This window comes from Pseudozyma flocculosa (assembly GCF_000417875.1).
Source record: "Pseudozyma flocculosa PF-1 unplaced genomic scaffold scaffold00006, whole genome shotgun sequence".
Taxonomy (NCBI): Eukaryota; Fungi; Basidiomycota; class Ustilaginomycetes; order Ustilaginales; family Ustilaginaceae; genus Pseudozyma; species Pseudozyma flocculosa.
Window position 1 is genome coordinate 781,408 of NW_006920874.1, and position 20,299 is coordinate 801,706.

Sequence of the window (20,299 nt, forward strand, 5' to 3'; positions counted from 1 at the left end):
GCCAAGACGCTCCCGGCGGCAAAGCCCCGACCTTGCGACGCCCGGGCGAGGAATGGGCGACACCTGTCGTTGAACGCACAGTCGGGCGGGATGTCCATACGTCAGCTATCTCGCCCGCCTGGCACGCGAGGACGGCGCGGAAGCCATTGCGGCAGAGGCATGCTATATACCCACTGACGGACCCGGAACGAGACAGAACGGCTACCGTTGGGCAGACATGCACCAAGCGAGCGGCGAAAAGTTTGTTCGGCCAGGTTGGAAGGCAGAAGAGTCGCTCCAGCCGGGGTGTCTCAGAAGATGACGACGTGAAAGGGCAAGGTGGATGGGGCGGTATCGCGATCCTGACGAGGCGGCGGTTTGGCGGGGAGGAGAGAAAAGAGCGCGCGCCTGTGTGCCTCCAGAGTCGGGGAGAGGATTTCGGCTTTTCCTCTTTCGCGGTGGCGAGAGGATATCGGAAGCAATGCCGACAACGCAAAGAGTCAGCTGGCAGCCGCCAGAATGAAGAGCAGGGGATTGGAGCGAATGACCGCGAAAGCAAGTGGCAGGCGGGCAAGGGAGAGTGCGGTGGCAAAATGAGGAGCGGTGTCAGGCCGAGGGGATTGGGGCTAGTGTTGGTGATGATGAGGACGATGGGGGTGGCCGTGGCGACGGAAAGGGTCGACGAGGAGGTTGGCAAGGGTGCCACACGATGTGCTGACGGTGATGGGCCACCCGCCGACCCAGAGTTGGTTTCTTCCCGACAGCGGCCCGCCGATTTTTTTGCCTCGATCTCCACTTGGCTGAGCAAAGCACCCAGAGAGAGGCCTGGCTTGCCTCGACCGCGACCCCGACCTCGACTGCGACCTCGGTTGGGCGGAGCCGGCTGCTGGCTTTTCTCGGAAAACGGGCCAACGGGTTGGCTTGACGTGGCCTGGCTTTGGGGTCCAAAAGTTCCCGCTTTCCTCGACAGCTGCGAGCCTGCTTGTCGAGCGACCATCCTCGCCCTCTTTGCATCTTCTTTCTCTTTTGTCCCGACACCCTCAGATCCAGCGCGGAAGGAACAGCGAGCTCGTCAGCCGATATCGAACGGCCGGTCATGTCCAACAAACGCATCCGCGGCATCGCCATCCACCGGCCCATTCTAATTGGCTCCACCTCGACCCCGCTCACCCCTGCCGAGAAGCTCACCGCCCCGCCAGACCACACCCACAAGTGGACCGTCGCTGTCCGCAGCGCCGCCTCCCATCCTCTACCCTCGCTCTCCACCATCTCCGGTCTCAACGCTTCGTCTGGGCTCAAACAAGGGGATGAGGTCTCCACGATGAATGCTGCTGCTGCAGCGGCAGCGGCGGCAGCGGGAACCGTACTCGGCTCGTCCCAAGCCTCGCCAGGCGCGGGCACTACGCCTGCACCTGCATCCTTGACTGCCGGGATAGCAACACGAGGCAAAGAGCTCGAAGTCGACTACCATCGCCTCGTCGGAGGCAAGGACGACATCTCGCACTTCGTTCGTCGGGTGCAGTTCAAGCTCCACGACACTTACACTCAGCCTACGCGGAGTGAGTCCGGATGGCTTCGCCGTGGCGATCGCGCGCCAGTCTTTCCAAAGGTCCTGTCGTCGCCGCTCTCGCAGAGACGATGATGTGCTGACATTGCGCCGATCTCGCCGCACGCCGTGCCTCCTCAGACATCGACAAGCCGCCCTTCAGTGTGACAGAGACCGGGTGGGGAGAGTTCGAGATCCAGGTCAAGATCTTCTTCGTCCCCGACGCCAACGAGAAGCCGGTCACCGTCTTTCACCATCTCAAGCTGCACCCTTGGCTCAACATGCTGGCGCCTTCGACTCAATCCGACGGTGTCGCAGGCAGCGCTGGCCAGGCGGTACAATCGGGCAGCGGTGCCGCCGCAACTGCAGCCAACGCCGGCACTACCTCCGCGCCTGACACTGGCAACGGGCAAGTAGATGCCGCCGCATCCGCCGATGTGGGGATGGTCGATGCGAACGGGCCCTCGAATGCAGGTGAAGGAGCTCCGTCATCCTCAGGTCACGGCTCTCAGCCGGCTGCGACTGCCATCGCCGCATCTGCCCCGTCAGCCACCAACGTCCCCACGGCCGCTCCACCTGCCTTGCCGCCTGTGGTGCACTCTTGGCAGTATGACGAGATCGTCTTTCCAGAGCCCACGGAAGCGTTCTATGAGGTCTTGATCGCCAACCCCCCTACGCCGTGAGTGGCTTTGGCGTCGGCATGCGGGCCTTGGTGCGAGATTGGGGCGACGACTGACCGACCTGACCTGCGTCATCTTTTGTCCTTTGCCATTGAACAGGCTGCCAGTGACCTCTGCTCAGGCGTTCTCGGACCCGTCGGCCTACCGGTCGTATCAGTCCGCCCTCGATGACTCGGCATCCAAGGTTGCTGTCTCCTCCAAGCAGCCTCTGTTGCCTCCCCACCCGCTGCACGCCCCCACTGGCTACCTATTCGACGCGTTGTCGCAAGAGGCGCAGCAGGCCGAGAGCGACCGACTGGACATGGCCCGGATCAGCGCGGTCAAGGAGCTGGAGCGGGGACGTGAGCGGCTGATCAAGGCCGAGAGGGCGCTCAAGGAGGCCAGAAATCGCCTCAACTCGCTCCCCTCTACATCCTCAGCTGAAGGCGCGGCAGTGCCCTCTGCCACGTCGTCCTGAGCTGGAGGCGGCAGCCCAGGCCAGCCCGATCCCGTGCCGAGACTATTGTACTTGTACCGTGTCATTCCACCCCACCCCGCTTCGTCGTTGCAAGCTGCACCGTTCGAAGGGGCCCTGTACCACCACAGACATTCATTCGTAGCACCGCTCCCCACGCCGGTCGACAACGCATCGCCCACCGGTTCTTCTGTCCAATCCGCAAGGGGGACCCCGGCGCTTGCCACCCACCGGATGTTGCGTTGCCCACGACATCGACGAGATAGCGAGTCTGAGTTGGGCAACCGATGGCACAACAGACACGATACAGGTTGCCTTTCGCCGCATTGTCGGACGATCTGGCCGTGCCATGCACCAGGTGACACAGGGACAAGCCGAACGTCGACCCGGTCTCGTTGCAGAGCGTCAGACCTCACCGTGACTCGTCCAAAAACGGCATGACCTGCGCAGACTCGGCTTCGGGCACAACGACAATCTGTGGCGATGCCGGCTACCCGTTGTTGCACCGAGCAGTCTTGCCCTCCTTCCAACGCAGCCAGCCCGTATCAGGGCGCGTGTCTCGCTCCCTCGACCGGTGATGTGGCAAAAGCTCTCCCCCTTTGGCCGAGGTCGTGGGGCGGTTGCACTGCGGTGGCGTTCCTGGCACACTGCCGCCACAAGGGGCCGAAGAGCGCCCACCTTGACTCTGAGCCGCAGCAGTACGCCGATATGCAAGAGGCCGGACAGGACGGCACGGTCTGCGCCCCACCTCACTTCGGGCCGATCACTACTTACTCGGCCTCGAGCTCGAGCCTCCGCTCGGGGCTGTGCACTGGCTCCGGCGCTCGAGGTGACGGTCTATAAAAGGTGGGTTGTTGGGCCGAGCGTCAGCTTTTGAGCCCCCTTATTCCTCTGCCCACTCACCCCCTCTATCCCCTGGCCTTTCATCCACGCCAACCACTCTTTCTCCTCATCCCCTGCCTCTCTTCGAAACACTTGCCTACTTGGCACCCCCTCGACCTCCCTCTGGATTGCTGGCCCGCCACTTCTCCCTTCCAGACACCACTACTCAGTCTACATCACACGCTCATTCCACCTATCCTCGATTCCAACGCGTTCCACATCCACCCCGACTCTCCGAACATCACTTCCTTGCCACCGACACAAAGCTACCGCCTCGACGGCATCCGAGCACTACCGAGACCACCACAAAGACACCGTTGACATGCTAATTGTAACGGCTGCTTCCCGCCGCCACTCGACAGGAGTGGCGGACACCGCTCCCAAACGCCGAGGCCTGCCTGGACTCTTGACCTTCTGCGTCATCGCCCTGATGCTCCTCGCCGCGACGCAGCCTTCGGTGGCCGTGAGCGGCTTTGAGCGCAGGACTGTCAGGGACATCGGCAAGCACTCGAAGCTCCAGGGACGAAGCGCCAACCTGTCCCCCCTCGAGCTCGCCAGGCGACAGAACAAGAAGGTCTCGCCCCTCTGCCAGGAACCGAGCGTCAGGAAGGAGTGGTTCTCCCTCACCGAACAAGAGAGGCAGGACTGGCTGCAATCTTTCAAGCGGTTGACCATGCCGGGAAACAGCGTCTTGCTGCAGGGAGGCTCGGTCATCGATGACTTTGTCGCGGGGGTGAGTCGGATGGCCCTGGCCCAGCTGCAACACCTTTCGACGAACGCATGTTGACGTCTCCGCGCCTCTCTGCCTGACACCTGTACCCTTCATTTCGACTCTGCCATCCAACGCTGCATTCGCCGACCAAAGCACATCTATCTCAACCAAAAATGTGAGCGAAGCCGCGTGTTGAAGCATGAGCTCGTTCAACGCCTCCGTCACTTGCGCCGTTGTTCTGTCGCGCTCACACGCTCCGCGCTCCTGTCCAATCTCCTTTCCCCAATTTGCTTGCCAGTACACTTCAACGGTGGCTTCTTGCCTTGGCACTGTGCCCTCCTGAACATATTTAACAAGTACATGAGGCTCACCGGCTACAAAGGACCGGAGGTCGTGAGTAAGACGCGCTTCCAATGAGTTTAAGAAGGACGGCGCAGGTTGATTCTGATGCAGCGTTTTGTCCGCGGTCCGTCGCACCTGGCCGCTTCGAGTCTCAGTACATCGATGTCTTCAGCTTGATCGACGGAAAATACCTGCCGGCTTCGGACGCCTTTGGTGCGCAGAACTTTGGCGGAGACGGGAAGGGCGGTAGCGTGAGTTGCCTTGCCCAGCGAACAGCGTCTCTCAAGTTCCACGCCAAGCTGCTAACGGAGATGTACTTGTCATCCATTGCCAACCCGACGCCGAATGCTTCGTCTCGCAGATCCCCGACGGCATCTTCGCCAAAAGTAAGTTCGATCAGAGCACTGTCAGCTTCTCTGGGCACGCCGTCCTTGTATCGCCCTCGTCCCCGGATGCTGACGCTTCACGAATGAATTTCCCCTCCTCTCCGAACCGCCTCGTTTTGCGCCTGAAAGTGCGGGGCAACATTTCCGCATCTTCTCAAGACATCAACAAGCCCATCTACTTCCCCGTGGATATCACTAGGAACTTCCAGAAGGACTGGCTGCCGCACAGCGATGGCACGCCTGGTGCGACGATGGTCACCACCGAGATTCTCGACGACATCTTCAAGCACTGCGACTACGAGACTTACCGACCCCTGCTCGAACAGCTGCCGCACGGCAGCGTCCATGCGGGCATCGCCGGCACCATGTCCCTTGGAAGTTCGTGAGTAGTGAGGGCGACGAGGCTGTCGAGCTCGCGTGCAACCTCCATGTCTCCCGAGCTGACATCCGGGGTACGATGCTGTCCTTCACGTCGTCTCTGGCGTTCGATCCGGCATGCGCGCGACTTCTTCCAGGCCCAACGACGCCTTCTTTTGGGTGCTGCACGGAACCATGGACTGGGTCTGGCGCAGCCTACAGGAATACTGCGGCGGCAACTACTACGACTATTCCGGACCCAGGCTGCAAGTGGCATGGAACGGCGAGGGCCCAGGCAAGAACGGTCCCAGAGTCTCGCTCGACGACAAGATCGACTTTGTGGGCCTCGTCACCCCGATCACGGTCCGCGACGTCATGCATCCCCGGGAGGGCATCAACTGCTACACCTACGACAGCCTTTACGTCCCGGGCGGTGGTCAAAAGGGCGGCCAGGGCGGTGCCCAGCAGGGCGGTCAGGGCGGTACTCAGCAGGGCGGTCAGGGCGGTACTCAGCAGGGCGGTCAGGCCGGCAACAACAAGAACAGCGGCCCGCAGCAGCAGCAACAGCCGCAGCCGCAACAGGGAGGCAATGCGGGCAAAGAACGCGACCCTGGTGGAGACAACGGGGGCGACGACTGGCCTGGCTTTGGTGGTGACGACGACGACAACAGCGGCGACGACGACGGCAGCGGCGACGACGACGGCAGCGGCGACGACGACGGCAGCGGCGACGACGACGACTATGGCGGCGACAGCTGGTGATGATCCCTTGTCGCCTCTCGGTCAGCATCACGGCGTACGGACAGTCGCGCAATCGCTCCTCGACGCAGCTCCGCAATGCCTGCTTTCACGTTGCTGGGCCTCCTCCCTCCTCTTCTGCGAATGCGGGGCTCCCGTTCTGGTGCAGCCTGCCTCCGCTTTTAGCCTCGTCTTTCCGATCCCTCTTTGCTGCTGAACGGCGATCTCATGCCGCAAGCCTGTCTTCCTGATGCGTTTTGTCGATCCCTCCGACGACCGGTCCCTCTTTCGCTGGCGGGCCCGGCCAGGTACGGCAGGGTCGGCTGTCGAGCGGCTCGACGCGTAGCGAACTCGTCAGGGTCTGTCGGAAGCTCGTCGACCGACGCTACCGCAACCACGCCTGTTCCCCTTGTCTCCTCCGCCTCGCCATCGGCTCTCCCCCTTCCGTCGTCGATACAAAGACTCGTACTCCCTATGCCCCCCCTTGATTCGCAGCACACGTCCGCCTCTAGATCCTTCGATGTAGGCTCCTTCACCCCTATCACCTTTCGTTCGCTTGTCTTCTGGGCTCATGCCGCCTCAAAGATCAGGCACGGGCCCGTCTAGACCCTTGAATCGCAGCAATCTTTGGCGCTCCTTGCTCCTAGCCTGCTGCCTCGAGCCGCCACACCCCGCCCACATGTGCGCGAGCGGCTCGCAAGTGCACAGCACGTTTGATGCCGACGCCGCTGAGAAGTGAGAAGTCTTTGGTATAAGCGGAGGATGTTTCTCCGCCCGGGCGAACGGTCGTGGCGTGGCCGATCCCGTCTTGGCTGGGATCCACGACCACGCTGCTCATCCCATCGGCGCCACGACATCCGTTGCTTGTTCCCCCTGCGCAGGGCGCTTCTTCGTGCGATCGATCCACTGCCTTGCGGCGAGGATGGGCTAGCCGAAAGAATGTCACCGGTCGCTTACCATTGCCTGCCGACCCGCCGCTAAGCTTGCCGTTGCAGACCGGCCTCCGTGGATCGAGAGTGTCGGACCGAAGATGGCGACGGCCAACCCACGGAACGGAGATGGGATGAACCTGCACATAATCGATGCCAAGACCCGGCGGGCTGGCAGAGGTGAGCTCTGTGCGCGGTCGCATCAAACCTGGTCGAGGAGGCACCTACCAAGGATGAAGGTCTGGTCTCATGCATCAGCATGATGCGAAGCGCGACGTACGGAGCGGCCGTACAAGACGTTCCCCGCCCGTGATGAGCAGCTAGAGTAACTTAGCGCTTCTGTGGCGCGAACGGCTCCTCGAGCGTCCGCAGGGGACTACATCGATCCATACGGTCAGGTACGGTTGAGGTTTCGGGAGCCCGCCCGACGCCGGACTGGAGAGGGACTGTCGGCAGGGCTTCCGAGACGCTCCCTCTTAAGCCGTCGGGGGTTGACCGACGGCAAGCGAGATACGATGGCTGGTGAGCTCATCTGGCTCTCTGGACGGAGGCGTGACTCACGACACGGCAGGCCAAGAGCATCTGCGGTAGAAAGAGCGGCGAGAGCGACGCTCGCCGCGCTGTCGGATCCACAACACAGCTAGCTGGAACTGGCGGGCGAGCGCAGCGGACAAGGTGTATCCGGGTCGGAGTTCTGTTCCGCGAATCAGAAGCAAGCAAGCAAGGCGAGCAGGACGGTAACGAGCGGGAGCAGCCTGAGCTCTGGCCGGGTCAGAATGGCAGGTACCGGTAGCGCTCCTCTGGGCAAGAGCCGACGACGCTAGAACGACCTTATATTGGCCGCCCCCGTCTGCTCGTTCCTAACCTCGCTCTTTGCTATCTGAGAGAGCATCGGCGATATCGTACGGCCCCGCTGCTCTCGCTCGTGCGTTGTACGTGGTGTGGGTGTCGAGCCAGAAACGACCCCGCCACACTCGAAGCTCCCCAACATCGATCGCACCGCAGTGCGCTTCCGAGACCTCCAGGGTCGCGCAGGTCGAGGCCAGCTTACGCGGCTGCTTGCTTGCTCGAGGTTGCGGGGCCGCGCTTTTTGTCTCACACCGAGGGCAAGCAAGCCCGCCTGCTTTTGGCTGGTTGGGTTCAAACCCGCCTCGCCACCTCGAAAAAGAGGGTCTGCTCACCTGCCCCGGACCGGCCCAGGCACGGGTTGTGAGAAGAGCGATTCGTGGCTTGCATTTCCGGCCTTTCCGCCAGGTGGCATCGCCCGGATCTCGAGGCTCATCAGCTTAGGCTACGGTACCGCCTGGTGCGCCGGACGCGGCAGAACCAAGGCATAAGCGCGCTACGAACCCCTGGTTGGGCCCGCCTATGATCCAGGCGGTTGCGTAGGAATGGCGAGCGTAGGAGAGGTGGCGAAACGGGGGCGCCTCGAGACGGGGCGACAGGCAGGTCGGGCAAGGCACAGAGGCTAGTACCGGATCGCTGCCTTCCGCTCACGAGGGAGCAACGCAAGCACAGCAGCAAGCAAGCAGGTGAGAGGACCCTCGCGGCATCACCTCGCTCCGCTCTCGTCTGCCCTGCGCTGCCCTGCGTATGCTGGCCCGCCTGCCTACAGCCGGTGCCTCGTCGTCGTCCTGCTCGGACAGCCGCAGGCAGGCAGCAAGCAGCCCAGCAGGACCCTCCCGCTCCCGCGGCCTCACTTTTACGCGTGGCCTGGTTGTTGGCTTGCTCGCAGCCAGCCACCGTATATCTCGAGCGAATCTGATCGCCGCCCATCTAGGAGCGACCCCCGCATCCGCCTCCCTTCCGTCAAGGTCCCATCGTCCCTGCTCCGGCCTGGCCGCCCGTCCTTTCCAGCCTCGCTCCTAGCGAGCCTCTCGTCCGCTGGTCGTCGGCGCTACCGCCGACTTGGGGCCAGCTTGCAGTACGTGGCCGAGATCTGCGGCGCACGCCTCCCGTCTCACTCTTTCTCCCCGATACCCTGCTGCCCCATCGCTGCTGCTACAGAAACCTGCTAGAGAGTACGTGCGTGCGCCTCATCCGTCCTCTGTCGGAGGGTGCCGGCAGATGGTGGGGAGCCACAGGTAGCGGTAGGGAGGGGCGGCCACGGTCCGATCCGCGTTTTTGGCGGCCCTGGCCCTGGCCTGCCTCTGGAACCCCCTGGCCTGGCCTCGACCTCGGTATTTGGCCGACGTCAGGCCTTTCCCACACGACCACGCCTGCACGCGCGCTGCCAACCTTTTTGAGCGCCCCCCGATTCCTGACATCTGGCCCACGTTTCTCCCCGCTCTCGTCCTCATCCTCTTCACCATCTTTACGATCCTTGGCCCATCCCTCCATCCTGCCTGTATCACAGGCTGTCGTCGTTTGCTCGTCTTCCCACCCATCGATACCCCTATTGTGCGCCCGACGCTGCTCTGGTCTCGTCCTGCTCACACCAAGCACAGCGTCACTCAACGGCTGCGTGGCTCACCGACTTCCTCAATCTCGCGCACCTCCTCCAAACCTCGTAGCATCACCTGCTCATCCGGACAAGGCTGTCGTCGGATCTCTAGCGAAGCAGCGTGCACGGCCGACGCACAGCCCCCGGCCGGCGCAACCGGTGCCACCCATCTGCCACGATGACCAAGATGGCGGTCCCGCTACCCGACGAGATCATCGACGACATCCTTCGCCTTGCCTGCACACTGCCTCCCGTGCACGACCACACCCATCGGGAACCGCCACAGGACGAGGCTGACAAGATTCGTGTCCAGTCGTCGGCGCCAAACCTCGACATCCCCACCACTCTCAAGCTCCTATGCCTCTCGCCGCAGCACTACCCTTTCATCGCTGCGATCCTCTACAAGGGGCCCCGCCTCAGCGACCCGATCAGCCTCTCCCTCTTTGCGAGGACATTGGCCACTCGACCCGCCCTCGGTCGCCTCGTCAAGCACCTCTGGGTCGGTCATGCCTACGTGGGCGAGAAGCTGCCCATCAATGCTCTCAACTTTGGTCTGGGAGGCTGCCAGGCCGCCTACGCGCTCAACGACACAATAGCCACCATCGGCGATGTCAGAAAGTGCCTCGCCCAGGGGATCCCGCCGACGAACATCCTATCGCCCGCTTTCGAGAAGAGAATAGCGCAGTGGGCAGCCTTCCACGTCCACGGCAACTCCAGGACTATTGATCCTCTGCGAGCGCCTCGCGGTATCCACATTGATGCGCCCGGCTCGGGCGATCCCGACTCGCGCGGTTATCACTGGATCGGTGTGGATGAGTGGATGCTGAGGCTCTGGGACGGCAGGGATCTCGTCGTCGAACTCAGGGAGGTGGCGTTGCGGGCATGGTGGCTCGAGCTTCAGAGATTGCAGCGGCGGCAGGCCAGGTCATCGTCAAGCAGCCCACAGCGACAGCCGAGTCCATCATCGGCATCGAATCTCGGGGCGTCGACAGTGACGACAATGCTAGACGGCGACCTGACCGCTCCCTTCGGCCCAAAGGGAGCGGCCGAACGACGCCCGGGTACCGAGGGCGATCCCCTGGACTGGTCAAACGCTTCCACGCCGCCGGAGCCAGAGACACCGAGGCCGCCGGATGCCACGCTCAACGACGATCAGCCAGTCTATTCCGAGTCGCTCGATCTCGACGAGATCGACCTCGAGCGGGATCGGTGCTTCGCCGAGATGGGCGTCAAGAAGCCGGCGTGGAGCTCGCAGAGCTGGTCAGAGATGGCCACCGTCGGTGACAAGAAGGTGGAATGGTGGCTGGTCTGGCTCATTGCAAAAAGCCGGGCGAGGGGCAGGATCGTGGCTCGCAGGGTGTGGCAGGCGGCGCAGCGCGAGGGCGGAGGTCATCTCGCTTGGAAAGCGGTGCTTCCACCGGCGAGCCTCAACACGAAGAACCACTTCACGCACCCAACGCTCTTCGCCAGGTCCGGCGCCAGTCACCTCTTGGTCGGTGGCGCGCCACCCTCGGATCGAGGCGATGTCTGGAATGGCGAGCGCGAGTCCGACATCGACGCCCTGTCCAGCTCGGATGAATCCGAGTCGGAGCTCGAGTTCGAATCCGACGACAGCGACGTCGAGTCGGACGCGGGCGAGGAGCGTCTGGGCCCCATCGCCAATCGGGCCACGCGATCACGAAGGACGGGACGAGGCTCACGCTCCCTGCCCCTCTTTGGCGAGTCGGAGCTGCAGAAGAGCGAGGATCAGGCCGACCTGTGGGGCGGCGGCAACAACTACGCTAACGGCAACGAGCGCGCCGGCGCCGGCAACAGCGTCATCGGATCGAGGGGCGGCATGTTTGGCTACAGCTCGGCGTTGCGAAGAGGCGACCTTGACGAGCCCGATGAAGGTCTCGATGACGGCACCGGCTTCTCGACGAAGCTGCGGGAGCGGACAAGGAGGCGCAACGAAGAGGACCGGCTGCTTTCGGAGATGACGTTGGGCTCGGTGCTGTCGAGCTTGCGCACGGTCCTGACGCTGGCGCCCAAGCTCCGCAACCTGGCGCTCGACGGAGTCTTTGAGCGGGCAGTCTGCGGCCGTCGACCGATGGTGGGCATGGTGAAGCTCAAGAGCCTCTCGCTCGGGCCGCCGCCGCCGTACTGGTCGTCGCCGCTCCTCTTCGGACACCCGATCTACCAGTCGAAGCGAGAGCTGGTGCAGCGCCATCACGATCGGATGGCACGCGAGTCGCGCGGCGACGCTGCTGGACGTGGCAGCACCAGCGTCTTTCCAATCCCGGGCATCCTCATCCCCGCGCCCTTCTTTGCGACGCTGAGGACGCTGCACATCTCCGGCTGCATGCTCTTCGCGACCGAGGCTCGGGCGATTGGCAGCTTCGGCGGCCAGCTGCCCAACCTGAGGCACTTTCGATGGTCGCTGTGGCTTCCACACGTCGAAGGTCATCCGTTTGGCGTGGTCGAGACGCTGTGCGCCGTCATGGACATCCCGACTTCCGAGGAGGAGGCAGCCGCGCTGGCCAGCTCGTACAAGTCGAGCGGCGCATCGTCGTCGCACGACACCGAAACGCGCAAGAGGCGGAGGAAGCACGACGACACGTTCCGGCGTCGCTCGGGCGCCAGCAACCTCTCGATCCAGGACCTATCGCTGTCGCAGACGACGGCAGCTCACGAAGCGTCTCTGGCGAGCCTGCTGGCTCGCAAGCGCAAGCTGCGCTCGGTCTACGCGACGCTCCACCCGATCGACCAGGCCATCTTTGCGCGCAAGGCGCCGCCGCGGCTGCTGTACGACGACCGGCTCGTCATCGAGACGGCCACCAACGAGAACGTGACGGACAACCTGCGCGAGATGACGCGGTGGTGGGAGTGGGAGAGCGACATGCTGCCCTTTGAGCCGACCATCAAAAACATGGCCAGGTTCCAGCGGCAAGAGGCAGAAGCCGCGGCACAGGCGACGGCCGAGGCCGAGGCCGGAGCAGAGGCGGCTGAGGTTGAGGCGTCACAACTGGGCGATGCAGAGGCGGCAGGCGGAGCAGTCGAGGTCGCTGCCGCCGGTGCCGCTTCATCGGCATGATCCATCGCGGTCCGTCACCGCCTCTTCCCGCAATGCACCCGGTCTCCAGCGGTTACACCCTAGCGTATCGATACCAACCACCGCATCGGCCTTTATCTTAGGGTCTCCCCGATACCATCTGTACGCTTCTCTCTGTTGTGCCACTTTGTCGGCAGTCTGTAATCGCATCGTACCTCGTTGGACCGCACTTCAGTCGTTGCGCCCCGACTTCAGTCAGGGCAGAGGATGCGATCAGGTCGAGACCGAGGTGCGGGTCTAGTCGTCTATGGGGTTCTTTGTTTCCAGGTCGCGGCTGCTCGCAAGCGGCGTTAGGGAGCGATGCAGGTCAGCGATACTGCTCGCTAGCCCCTCGGGCCATTCGGTGAGTCCCTATTTTTTGGTGGTAGAGGAGCGAAAGAGGTGGGAGGGAAGACGTCTAGATGTACTTGTGCTCGAGGAGGTACTCGGTAATGATGCGGACGGCATCCTCGACCGAGGTCTTGTCGGCGTCGATGTGAATTTCGGGCTTCTCGGGAGCCTCGTAGGGTGCCGAGATGCCGGTGAACTCTGGTGGTGGTTGTAGGAAAGGGGGATGGGAGGAGTGGAGCGTCACAGGCGAGAAAAAAGTCGGCGTCAGGATCTGTGCAGAGGCATCGTTGGTCTTGGGGAGCGCGGGCGGCCACCCACCCTTAATCTCGCCGGCCTTTGCCTTCTTGTAGAGGCCCTTGGGATCCCTCTTTTCGCACTCCTCGATGCTGGCGTCGACAAACACCTCGATAAAGGGGAGGGCGGGGCTGTGTGCGGCATGGAGGTCGCGTGCCACCTGGCGGTCGGCCTTGTAGGGCGAGATGAAGCTGGTGATGGTGATGGTGGTGGACGAGGCGAAGAGGGTCGAGACCTCGGCGATGCGGCGGATGTTTTCCTCGCGGTCCTTTGGCGAGAAGCCGAGGTCCTTGTTGAGGCCGAAGCGGATGTTGTCGCCGTCGAGGCGGTAGGCCGACTTCTTGAGGTGCAGCAGGTGCTGCTCGAGGGCCGTGGCAATCGTCGACTTGCCAGACGCCGAAAGGCCAGTCAGCCACAGCGTCAGGCCGCGCTGCGAGAGGAGGCTCGATCGCTCCTCGTACGAGACGTGGCCCGGGTGGAAGGTGATGTTGGTCGCCATAATTGGAGGTGTGAGTCGGGTTCGGGGTTCGTGTAGCGGTGTTGGTGGTGGTGGTGATGGGAGGAGGTCTGTCGCTCCTCGCAACTTGCAGCTCTCGGATCTTCGAAATCTTCTGCTTGGCGTTGAGTCATGGGCAACGCGGGATCTTCGAGCCAGGCCAAGGCAGGTGGGCCGCTTGCTTGCCGGCCTGCATCGCAGCTCGCCTGGCGCTGTGCCAGGAAGCCGGGCCCTGCATCGACCCGGGAGGCAGGCCTGCATGGGGATCACGCAATTCAGCAGGCCAGGCCAGCCCAGCCCAGACCAACTCGCCGGGGTCAGGAGGCAGTTTGAGTGCAGCCAAGGGCACCCCAGCCCCAGCCTCACCCCCGCTCCGACTTCCAAGCCTCAGACAGGAGCTGTCCTCCTCACCCCTCGCCTCGGTGCCTCTCACCCTCGCGACAGCGCCCCTTCACACCAAGACGCGAAAAATAAGGGTGGTGGTACAATCCCCCTCTCCTCCTCCCTCGGCCTCGTGCGCCGGCCGCACAACGAGGACAAAAGGAGGGAGGGTGAGGGGGCGATCGAGATTGAGGCCTGTTTTGGAGGGATGCTGGCTGTATAGTCGGCGGATGCTGCTTGTAAATTACATGGTGGGACACGGTGAGGTCCTCGAGGTCTCTCGAGAGAGAGAGAGAAGTACGGAGGGTGAAGAGGTGGAAAGGGATCGAAGAGTGGGGAAGGGGCCGAGAGAGGATGGTCGTGGCCCGCGCCTCGCCGAGAGGCGGAAGAATCGTATGTACAAAGCCAGGCTTGCGGTCGAACGGGCGTCGCCTTCTGGTTAGCCGTGGTTCGGCGTCGCCGCATGCTGCGCCTTGGCGTGGCCGGTGTTGGGCGAGCCTGCCATGCCGAGCTGGTTGGCCATACCCATGTTGCCGGCCTTCATCTGCTGCTGCTGCTGCTGCTGCTGCTGCTGCTGCATCGCCTGCTGTTGGCTCGCTGAGAGCTGAAGGTTGCTGCCGGGCGCCGACGCGAACTGCATCTGGCCGTTCATGGCCTGCTGGGCCATCATCCCGGCGCGGCTGGCCTGTCCGGCTCGCGGCGACGGCGACGAGTTGCTGGACACGCCGTTGGCCGTCGTGACGTTCTTGGCACGCGGCGACCCCGCACTCGATGCCCGCATCATGTTCGGGGAACCTTGGTTCGAAGCGCTGCCCTGCCCGACCATGGCCTGCCCTCCAGGGATCGCTTGCTGGTGCTGCTGCTGCTGCTGAAGCTGCTGACTCTGGCCGAGAGCAGCCTGGGCCGCCTGTTGAGCGATCTGCAGGGCGCGGTTGGGCGGCAGACGAAGCTGAAGGTTGGCGTTCTGGGCTAGTACAGCCTTCATCGCCATCAGCTGAGCTTCCCGGGCGGCTTGCTGAGGCGTAGAGGGGGTTCCGCCCTGACCGACGAACGGCTGGGCCTGCTGGGCTTGCTGCAGCGCTTGAAGAGCATGGAAGCCGTTGGCGTGCTTGATCTGGTTGGCCTGGGCTCCTTGACCCGCAGCGTGCGAGTTCGGCGCTCCGCCAGTGTTCTGTCGCTGCATCTGCTGGGGAACAGCCATGCTCGCATGCATCACCGGAGACGGCGTCGGGCGAGCGCCGTTCTGGCCCGAACCGTTCGCGGCAGAGACGGGAGAAGAAGACGTCCGCGCCACGTGCTGCTGCGGCTGCGCGCTCATCCGCGCCGCGTGCATTGCAGGGCTGCCGACGAGGCCGTTGACTCCGTTGCCCAAGCCGTTGCCGTAGGGTTGCGTGCTGGGCACAACAAATCCGGCCGCCTGGAGCGGCGACGAGTGAGCAGCGGCAGCCGCGGGCATCGACCGGGGGACCTGGTGCGCCTGGATGCCGGAAGCGTCGAACGACATCGACTGCGAGAGTGGGTGGGGCTGGTTGGGCATGCCCGACGCAGCGGCCGCTGCCGCCATTTGCATCTGCATTTGCATCTGCATCTGGATCGGCAGCTGCATCTGCATCGCCACCTGCGCCGCCTGCTGCCCCTGTAGCTGCTGGCCTTGACCCTGAACCGGAGTCTGGAAGGGCATCTGCTGTTGATGCTGGACCTGCAGGCCGCTCATCCTTCGCTGCTGCGCATTGGCGACCGGCGAAGAAGCGCCGCCTCGCTGCTGAGCCTGCTGCTGTTGCTGCTGTTGCTGCTGCTGCTGCGTGGCTGCCGCCATTGCCGCGAGCTGTGCCTGCTGAAGCGCCGATTGCTGAGCAAAGGGCATTTGCTGGACCTGCTGCGCAGCGGCCGACTGCTGCGCCGCAGCCACGGCCTGAGCGGCCTGTTGCTGCTGTGCCTGTTGCTGCATCGCAAGCTGGAGCTGCTGCTGTTGAGCTTGTAGCTGTTGTGCCTGAATGGCGCTCTGGGAGCCGCCACCGCCGGTGACCGCCGCCGTCCGGGCTGCTGAGGGCATCGCAACGCTGATGTTGTTGGCAACGGTCACTGCACTGGCAGGGTTTGTCGAGGACCCGGCGCCGCCCGTCGAGCGTGAGGCAGTGGCAGCGCTGCCGGCAGAGGTCGAGGCGGATTGCTGCACGTAGCCAGCCGGCTTCGGGCTGGGCGCTTCGGCCGCGGCTTGAGCGTGCTGCAGATTGGTGAGGTCGGTCGAGAGCTTGAGGAGGTCGGTCTCCTCCAGCAAGGTCATCCTGTAGCGCATGAACTTCTGGTCGAAGTCGTCGAGCACCGCCTCCTCATCGTCCTCCATACCTCCCAGACCGGTGAGGCCGAGGCCGGCCCAGCGACCGGATTCATCGTCGTACCTCCATCGCTCCTGGAAGCGTGCCCACTGGTCGGCCATGTAGCCTTGGGCGTTGCCGGGCGCAGCGATGGTGTCGGTCTCCCCATCCGACTCGGAGTCCGACTCGTCCTCGCGCTTGTCTAGCACGCCATCGAGGCCGAGCATGTCGATGTCGCCGACCTCGGTGGCCTGAGTGCTGGCAGCCCCGATCGAGCTAAGACTCGAGTGGGAGCGGTCCGTCGAGTCTGACGAGGTGCTCGATGCGTCAGATGCTTGTGACTGAGCGTCGACGCCGGCAGCGAAGGCAAAGGGTCCGGTGGTCGCGCCGTTTGTGCCACTGCCGCTGCTGCTGGCGGCGGTGGTGGCGGCGGGGGCGCCGAACGGTCCCTCAGGTGAGGTACCAGCCTCGACGTCGACGGCTGCTGGCAGAGGTCGTTGCGAGGACGTCAACAAGCTGGGACGCAGGTCGGGCGTGAAGGCGAAGGGGCCCCTCAGTGTTGCTTGATGGTGCAAGTTTTCCGATGCCGACGGCTCCGGCTGCGCGGATGGACGGGACTGGGCTGGCTGTTCGGACTGGGACGAGCCTGCACCGGTCGATCCTCGTGCGGCCCAGTTCCCAGAACGGTCGCCATAGCGCGGCCAGTCAGCGAGGTGACTTGGCACAGGGCTCGGCGTAGGCAGCCGGCGATCGAGAAAGACGCGACCGCCCCTTCCCACACGTCTGCGAAAAGAGGGCGGTCGACCGACGCGGGACGGAAGCGGCGCGAAGGGGCTGCGGTCCTCCGAAGTCTCGGAGTGGATGGGCCGAAACGCACGCAGCGCCGCAGGGGCGGGCACGGGCTGGAAGGCCAGGTCGCTGCCCTCTTCCCAGCCGAGATCGGCGTCCGCCTTCCGTAGGCATTCCCGGTCGATGTAGGCCTGGACGGCGTGGACCCGTTCGAGGATCGCCGAGCCCATACCGTGGACGCCAGCAGCGGCACCCGCGGTGGAGCCGGATGGCCCTGCGGATCCCGATTCCCCTTCTCCGTTGCGCGACTTGCGGTTCGGCAGCCTGATCGTGGTCGAGCCTTCCTCAGTCTTGCGCTTCTTCTTTGGCGCGCCCGAGCTGGCCCCGCCGATGTCCCTCCTCTCGCCGGAGAGCAGCTCGTCGTCCTCGAGCCCCTGATGCGGACCGGCGATGCCCCACTGCCGCTTGATGTCGACCAGCGCCCTGGCCGATTCCCAGCATTGCGAGCCCTGCCGTAGCGAGGCGCGCTTGGTCTTCTCGCGCTGTGCGATCAGCTGCACCAGCGAAGCCGCGTGATCGAGCTCGGTACGCAGCCGGATCAGCTTCTCGATGTGCAGTGCATCCGTCTTGCGAGTCTTGCGCATCTGCTTGACCTCTCGCCGGCGGAAGCAGACGTAGGGGTCGCTGTCGTTGGTCTCGTCAAAGTTGAGGCTCGCCACGACCGCCTTGCCCTCGCGATCCTCCCTCTTACTCTTCCAGTATGGGTATACGACGCCCGCGAGCGCCTTGAGGTCGGCAAGGTTCTTGTAGGGGTTCTCCGGCTTCCACTCTGTCAGGTCCGCCTGCGGGCTGCTTGCCGCATTCGAGGCCTGACGGCGGCTGCTTGTCGTGGCGCCGTTGCTGCTGGTGGCGGTAGAGCTGCCGCTGGCGGATGACGAGGCCGCCGTCGTCGACGACTCCTCCCAGGGCAACGGCGGCAGCTCGGGCTGGGCCAGCTTCGACAGCGCCGAGTCGGGTTCGAACGAAGGCAGCATCTCGTCGAGCGTGGGCATCTTGGCCATGTCGAGGTGCAGGAACGGCACGCGGTCGCTCGTGATCTGCTCGAAGACGGTAACGATCATCTCGAACTGGTCCTCGGACATGATCCGCAGCATTGCCTGGTTGTCCCGGGTGAGCTTGGCGGCCACGTCCTCGCGAACCCGCTCCTTGCCCTTGCCCTTGGCCCCGCCGGCGCCCTGCGCACCGGGCTTGATGTTCCTCATGGCCAGCGCCAGCTCCTCGCGCGCCTTGGAATTGCGCGTGTCGAGCCAGTCCTGGTCATCTTCGTCCATGCAGTAGGTGGGACCGCGGATGGCGTCCTCGACCGTGTCGGACCATCGGATGTAGGTGACGGGATCCTGGTAGGCGCCCGAGGGGTAGAGCTCAGAGAACTCCTTGGCCGACAGGACACCCCGCGCCTCGGGCGTAGGGATGCTGTACACGACCTTGGGAGCCGCATCTTGGGAAGAGGCGTCGGCGGTGGCCAGCTGGTTCGACGAGAGCGCCGCCTGCAGGTGGTGCTCCGAGATCTCCGACGAGTCTACGCCGAGGTTCGAATCCTGTGCGTGCTCGTGGCCTTCGAACTCGGGCTCAGGCCCCGCCACCACAGAGTTGGCAGCATTGAGAAGGTGCGAGCCACGCTGCACGCATACTGTTGGCAGCAGCGTCGAGAGAAGTGGTAGCAGAGGACACGGAGGGCCGTCGGAAGAAGTCGGCCAGGAGACGCGGCGCAGCGCATCATTGCGGGGTCGAGGTCGTGGTGTCGGGAGATGGACGGCGTCGATGATGAGTGATGTTGCGAGCGAGCCAAGGCATCAATGGTCGCAGGAGAAGGGAGGGGGCGCGCCATTGATGGGAATTGGCAGGAGGGCAAGAGGACAAAGAAGCACAGTTCAGGTCGTCAGCGGACTGCGCGCTCAGTCACGTGCAATGCAGCAGCACTCACGCTTCTGCTTGTACGAGAGCTTCTTGTTCCTAACTCTGCTCGTGGTGGCGGCGGCGGGCGTCGTGACAGCGCTTCTGGCCATGCCGGGTGGTCAAAGGGGATTGCGGTGCCGTCGAACCCATCCAACCTGGAGGCGTCGATGATGATGTTGTGGGCGGCGGCGACAGCGACGGCGGTGACGAAGGCGGAGTTGACGATGTAGAAGCATGCGACGGCAACGGCGAGAGGGTGCTGTGGTCAGCGGTGTTGTGTCGAGTGAAGCGGGAGGGGTCATCTACAATTTTCGCTTCGCTCACCTTTGCGAAAATGCTCAAGGCCGGCTTGCGGAGAGGGTCCGATGGCGGATAGCGCGGTGGCGGTGGCGCTGATGATGGCGACGACGTGCAGCGAAGAAAAAAAAATCGGATCGCGAGCGTGGCGCGAGGTCGGATCTGCCGCGGCGTCGTAGGTGGCGAAGAGGATGGTGCGGATCGGCAGGTGTCGACGTGGTGAAGGGGTATGTGGAGCGCGGCGGTCCAAAAGTCGAGTAAGATGCCGAGGTGAGGGAGGTCTAAGGGTGCGTTGGGCCTCTCTGTCCGGGGTGACGCTCGAGGTAGAACGTCGGATGGTGTCGTCGAAGCGTCAGGCCGGGTTGACTAGCGGGCTAATGTTACAAGGGAGGGGACCGACGATGGCGACGACGGGGATCACGACGACGACGGCGAGATGATGGCGACGACCGAGGAAACGCAAAGATCAGCGGGCAGGTGGCCTGCGGTGCTGTCGAAAAGATGAGCGCGACGACGACGACGACGACGACCAATTAAGGCGACGACGACAAGGGTCTTGCGACGAAAGACGGGGTGCGCGCGCGCGTCTTAAAAGGGGGACGGGCGAGGATGGGCGATGGATCGGACCCAAAGGTGGATGGAGGAAAAGGAGGTGTGGAATATAAAAAATCGAAAAAGGGACCCAGGACCCGGCGACGACGACGACGACGACGGAGAAGAGGAACGTCGATGGGGAGGAGATGGGTGACGGTCGAAGTGGGGGGGGCGCGAGGGTCGTGGGGCCGGCGAGGCTGTGCGGCGACGGCACTTGTCCCTATTTTTCCCCAGGTTCCTCGCAGGGAGGGAAGGATGAGGAAGGAAGGAAGGGACGAGGGAGGGGGGCGAGGGATGAAGGGGGGGGG

At 63.8% G+C, this 20,299-nt stretch overlaps 5 protein-coding genes across 5 annotated transcripts; 3 read left to right on the forward strand and 2 right to left on the reverse strand.

Moving 5' to 3' along the window:
* Nucleotides 1-1,075: 1,075 nt before the first annotated feature.
* PFL1_02364 (uncharacterized protein) lies at nt 1,076-2,662 on the forward strand (the record flags this gene model as incomplete). Its single annotated transcript, XM_007879876.1, has 3 exons — nt 1,076-1,538; nt 1,667-2,204; nt 2,305-2,662. The coding sequence occupies 3 exons, from the start codon at nt 1,076-1,078 to the stop codon at nt 2,660-2,662; spliced, it is 1,359 nt and encodes a 452-aa protein (XP_007878067.1).
* Nucleotides 2,663-3,971: 1,309 nt separating this feature from the next.
* PFL1_02365 (uncharacterized protein) lies at nt 3,972-6,100 on the forward strand (the record flags this gene model as incomplete). Its single annotated transcript, XM_007879877.1, has 7 exons — nt 3,972-4,274; nt 4,407-4,428; nt 4,552-4,646; nt 4,751-4,846; nt 4,957-4,981; nt 5,111-5,363; nt 5,497-6,100. 7 exons carry the CDS (start codon nt 3,972-3,974, stop codon nt 6,098-6,100), a joined length of 1,398 nt encoding a protein of 465 aa, XP_007878068.1.
* A 3,526-nt stretch (nt 6,101-9,626) lies between these two features.
* On the forward strand, nt 9,627-12,521 carry PFL1_02366 (uncharacterized protein; the record flags this gene model as incomplete). Its single annotated transcript, XM_007879878.1, has 1 exon — nt 9,627-12,521. The coding sequence occupies one exon, from the start codon at nt 9,627-9,629 to the stop codon at nt 12,519-12,521; it is 2,895 nt and encodes a 964-aa protein (XP_007878069.1).
* Nucleotides 12,522-12,936: 415 nt separating this feature from the next.
* PFL1_02367 (uncharacterized protein) lies at nt 12,937-13,662 on the reverse strand (the record flags this gene model as incomplete). Its single annotated transcript, XM_007879879.1, has 2 exons — nt 12,937-13,067; nt 13,188-13,662. 2 exons carry the CDS (start codon nt 13,660-13,662, stop codon nt 12,937-12,939), a joined length of 606 nt encoding a protein of 201 aa, XP_007878070.1.
* Nucleotides 13,663-14,479: 817 nt separating this feature from the next.
* On the reverse strand, nt 14,480-19,210 carry PFL1_02368 (uncharacterized protein; the record flags this gene model as incomplete). The annotated part of the gene is made up of 2 exons (XM_007879880.1): nt 14,480-18,834; nt 19,129-19,210. The coding sequence occupies 2 exons, from the start codon at nt 19,208-19,210 to the stop codon at nt 14,480-14,482; spliced, it is 4,437 nt and encodes a 1,478-aa protein (XP_007878071.1).
* Nucleotides 19,211-20,299: the final 1,089 nt, after the last annotated feature.